The sequence below is a fragment of the Fukomys damarensis genome, unplaced genomic scaffold (assembly GCF_012274545.1).
Source record: "Fukomys damarensis isolate Sample0158 unplaced genomic scaffold, DMR_v1.0_HiC HiC_scaffold_24, whole genome shotgun sequence".
Lineage (NCBI taxonomy): Eukaryota > Metazoa > Chordata > Mammalia > Rodentia > Bathyergidae > Fukomys > Fukomys damarensis.
In genome coordinates this window covers 1815599-1817900 of record NW_022900936.1, presented here as the reverse complement: position 1 = coordinate 1817900, position 2302 = coordinate 1815599, and the positions used below count along the sequence as shown (strand labels likewise).

The following is a 2302-nucleotide window of genomic DNA, read 5'->3' as shown; positions in this document are numbered from 1 at the left end:
GGGGGGGGGGGGGGGAGCCCCGTAGCCCCGCCTCCGCCGGGACGGTCTCTGTCCTGTTCACTCCTGCCTGAAGCCTTGAGGCAAGCTCGCTCTCAGCCTGCCGTGGTTCCGAGTGTCGCTCCCGGCCGATCACTGCTCCACAGTGTGCTGTCCCGGTAGGCATGGCGCCTCCCCTGGTCTGAGCCGGCCACAGGAGCGCGCCAGTGCGGACGGCTGCTCCCCGCCCCCCGGAGACCCCTGCCCTGGATGACTCACTGCCTGCCGCTTGGTCCACTCCTGTATTTCCCGACAGGCTGCTGCCTCCTGGTGTCTCGACCCTCCGGGAGCAGCCTGTCTGCTCTGGCATGGTCAGCGCCCTGGTCACGGCAGTTCTGAACTGTATCCATTTAAAAAGCTGTTTGGGGGCAAATTCTTTCCTCCATGATAAAAGTCATCAGCACCTGGAAGTCAGAGCTGGAGAGGACGCTTGTTCACTTTGTTGACTCAGGCTGGGGGGCAGGCCCTCCCCTGAATGGGGTGCCCCGGCTTCAAGGCGTGTCATGGCCAAAGTGAGGAGAGGCCCGGGTGACAAGGCAGAATGGTAAAGGCCACCCAGGTGTGTCCAGGATGTGGGAGGTGAGGTGTACATTACTTCGACATCTCAGTTCATGGAAAAGGTTCCGTTTTCACAGATGAGTTGGGCGCTCCTCCGTCCGCAGTAGGCGCAGCTGATTCTCTTTATTGCCTTACCCTTTAAATACATGAACCTATGGGTATGCTGCCTGGAAAACAGTAAGTAACGGGGCGGGGGAGTCAGGGCTGGGGGCCCAGCTCAGCGGGAGGACCTGGGTTCAGTCCCCGGCACCAATGAAGTAGCAAGTATGAGGTTGGGTAAAAATGCCACACAGGGCCTGGCGTGGTGGCACATGACTGTAATCCCAGCACTCGCGAGGCTGAGGCAGGAGGATCGCTGTGAGTTTGAGACCATCCTAGGCTATATAGTGAGTTCCAGGTCAGTCTCAACCACATAGTGAGACCCTGTGTCCAAAAAGAATAATAATAATAATAATAATAATGATAATAACAATGGTGTACAGTCTGTCAGTTGAAATGTTTGCATATGAAGTGAAAAAAACTTGTTTACGTTTGTACATCATGTTGTAATGCAGTGATAAAAATACTGAAACGTCCTCCACCCCACAGAAGGGCCAAGGGCATTCTGAGCAAGCCCCAGAAGGAACTGGTTTCTTCCACATCGTCCCTGGAGCTGACCGCCAGCTCACCCCTGTGTGAGGAATGACTGTCAGGGTGGCCCGGGAGGTCCTTGTGGTCCCTGCTCAGCCCATCCCCTTCCCCACCCCCAGGTGAAACCCCAGCTTGAAGAGAAGGAAAACCGGAAGTACCCTGTGTTCGAGGCTGTGTCTTACAAGACCCAGGTGGTGGCAGGGATCAACTACTTCATCAAGGTAGGTGGTCTCAGGGCTCCCCTGGCTTTGGGGGGTCACGGCCCCCTGCACGTGTGATTGTAGAGATGTGGGTGCAGCCTTTCCCAGGGGCCAGGGAGCGGGTGGGCAGCCCTCTCCTCACTGTCCCTTCTCCAGGTGCACATCGGGGACGAGAACTTCTTGCACTTGCGGGTGTTCCAGGGCCTCGCGCATGAGAACAAAGCCGCAGTGCTGGTCGCCTACCAGACCAACAAGTCCAGGCAGGATGAGCTGGAGTATTTCTAGGCCATGGCCCCACGCACCCCATCCACCCCATCGCCCAGTGGCCCGTGTTGGGGAGCGCGACGTAGACGGTCCTGTGGTGCCACTCGGCAGGCGCAGCAGCTGCTCTCACACTTGGTCCCACAGTGTCTGCGTGGTTGCCCCTCCCAATTAATGATCTTGTTTCCCAGAGGCCTCTACATTATCGATCTTTAAATCTGTATTTTTTAATTCTTTACTGATGGCTCCTTGTCTTGGATTTTTCTTCATCTGAAACCAGATGTGCAGGGGAGCGTGATTCATGCTGACAAAGCTGTCCCTGCCGGGGTGACACTGGGTGTCGGCCCGAGTCACAGTGGGGCGTGGAGAGCCAGTACCCCAGCAGGACCCGCCTGGCCCAGGCACTGCCCCTGAGCCTCAGTTTCCCCATGTAATAAAGGTTTCCAGTAAATCGGTTCCCAGGTGCGAGTCCTTGGTCCACGTGGACACAGGTGCACTCCGTACTGAGATGTGGGACCTGGGCACCCATGCGCGCCTAGCAGGCGGCACCTGGGGAAGTGCCCCTGCACCCTGACCCTGCGGCTGGATCTCTAGCCTTGGGAACGGGCGGCCCCGGG

At 57.7% G+C, this 2302-nt stretch overlaps 1 protein-coding gene across 1 annotated transcript; it reads left to right on the top strand.

Moving 5' to 3' along the window:
• Nucleotides 1-1250: 1250 nt before the first annotated feature.
• On the top strand, nucleotides 1251-1923 carry Cstb (cystatin B; the record flags this gene model as incomplete). Its single annotated transcript, XM_033768144.1, has 2 exons — nucleotides 1251-1445; nucleotides 1581-1923. Coding segments are annotated over 2 exons (324 nt in total), but the record flags the coding sequence as incomplete, so codon positions are not given.
• Between the last annotated feature and the right edge of the window lie 379 nt (nucleotides 1924-2302).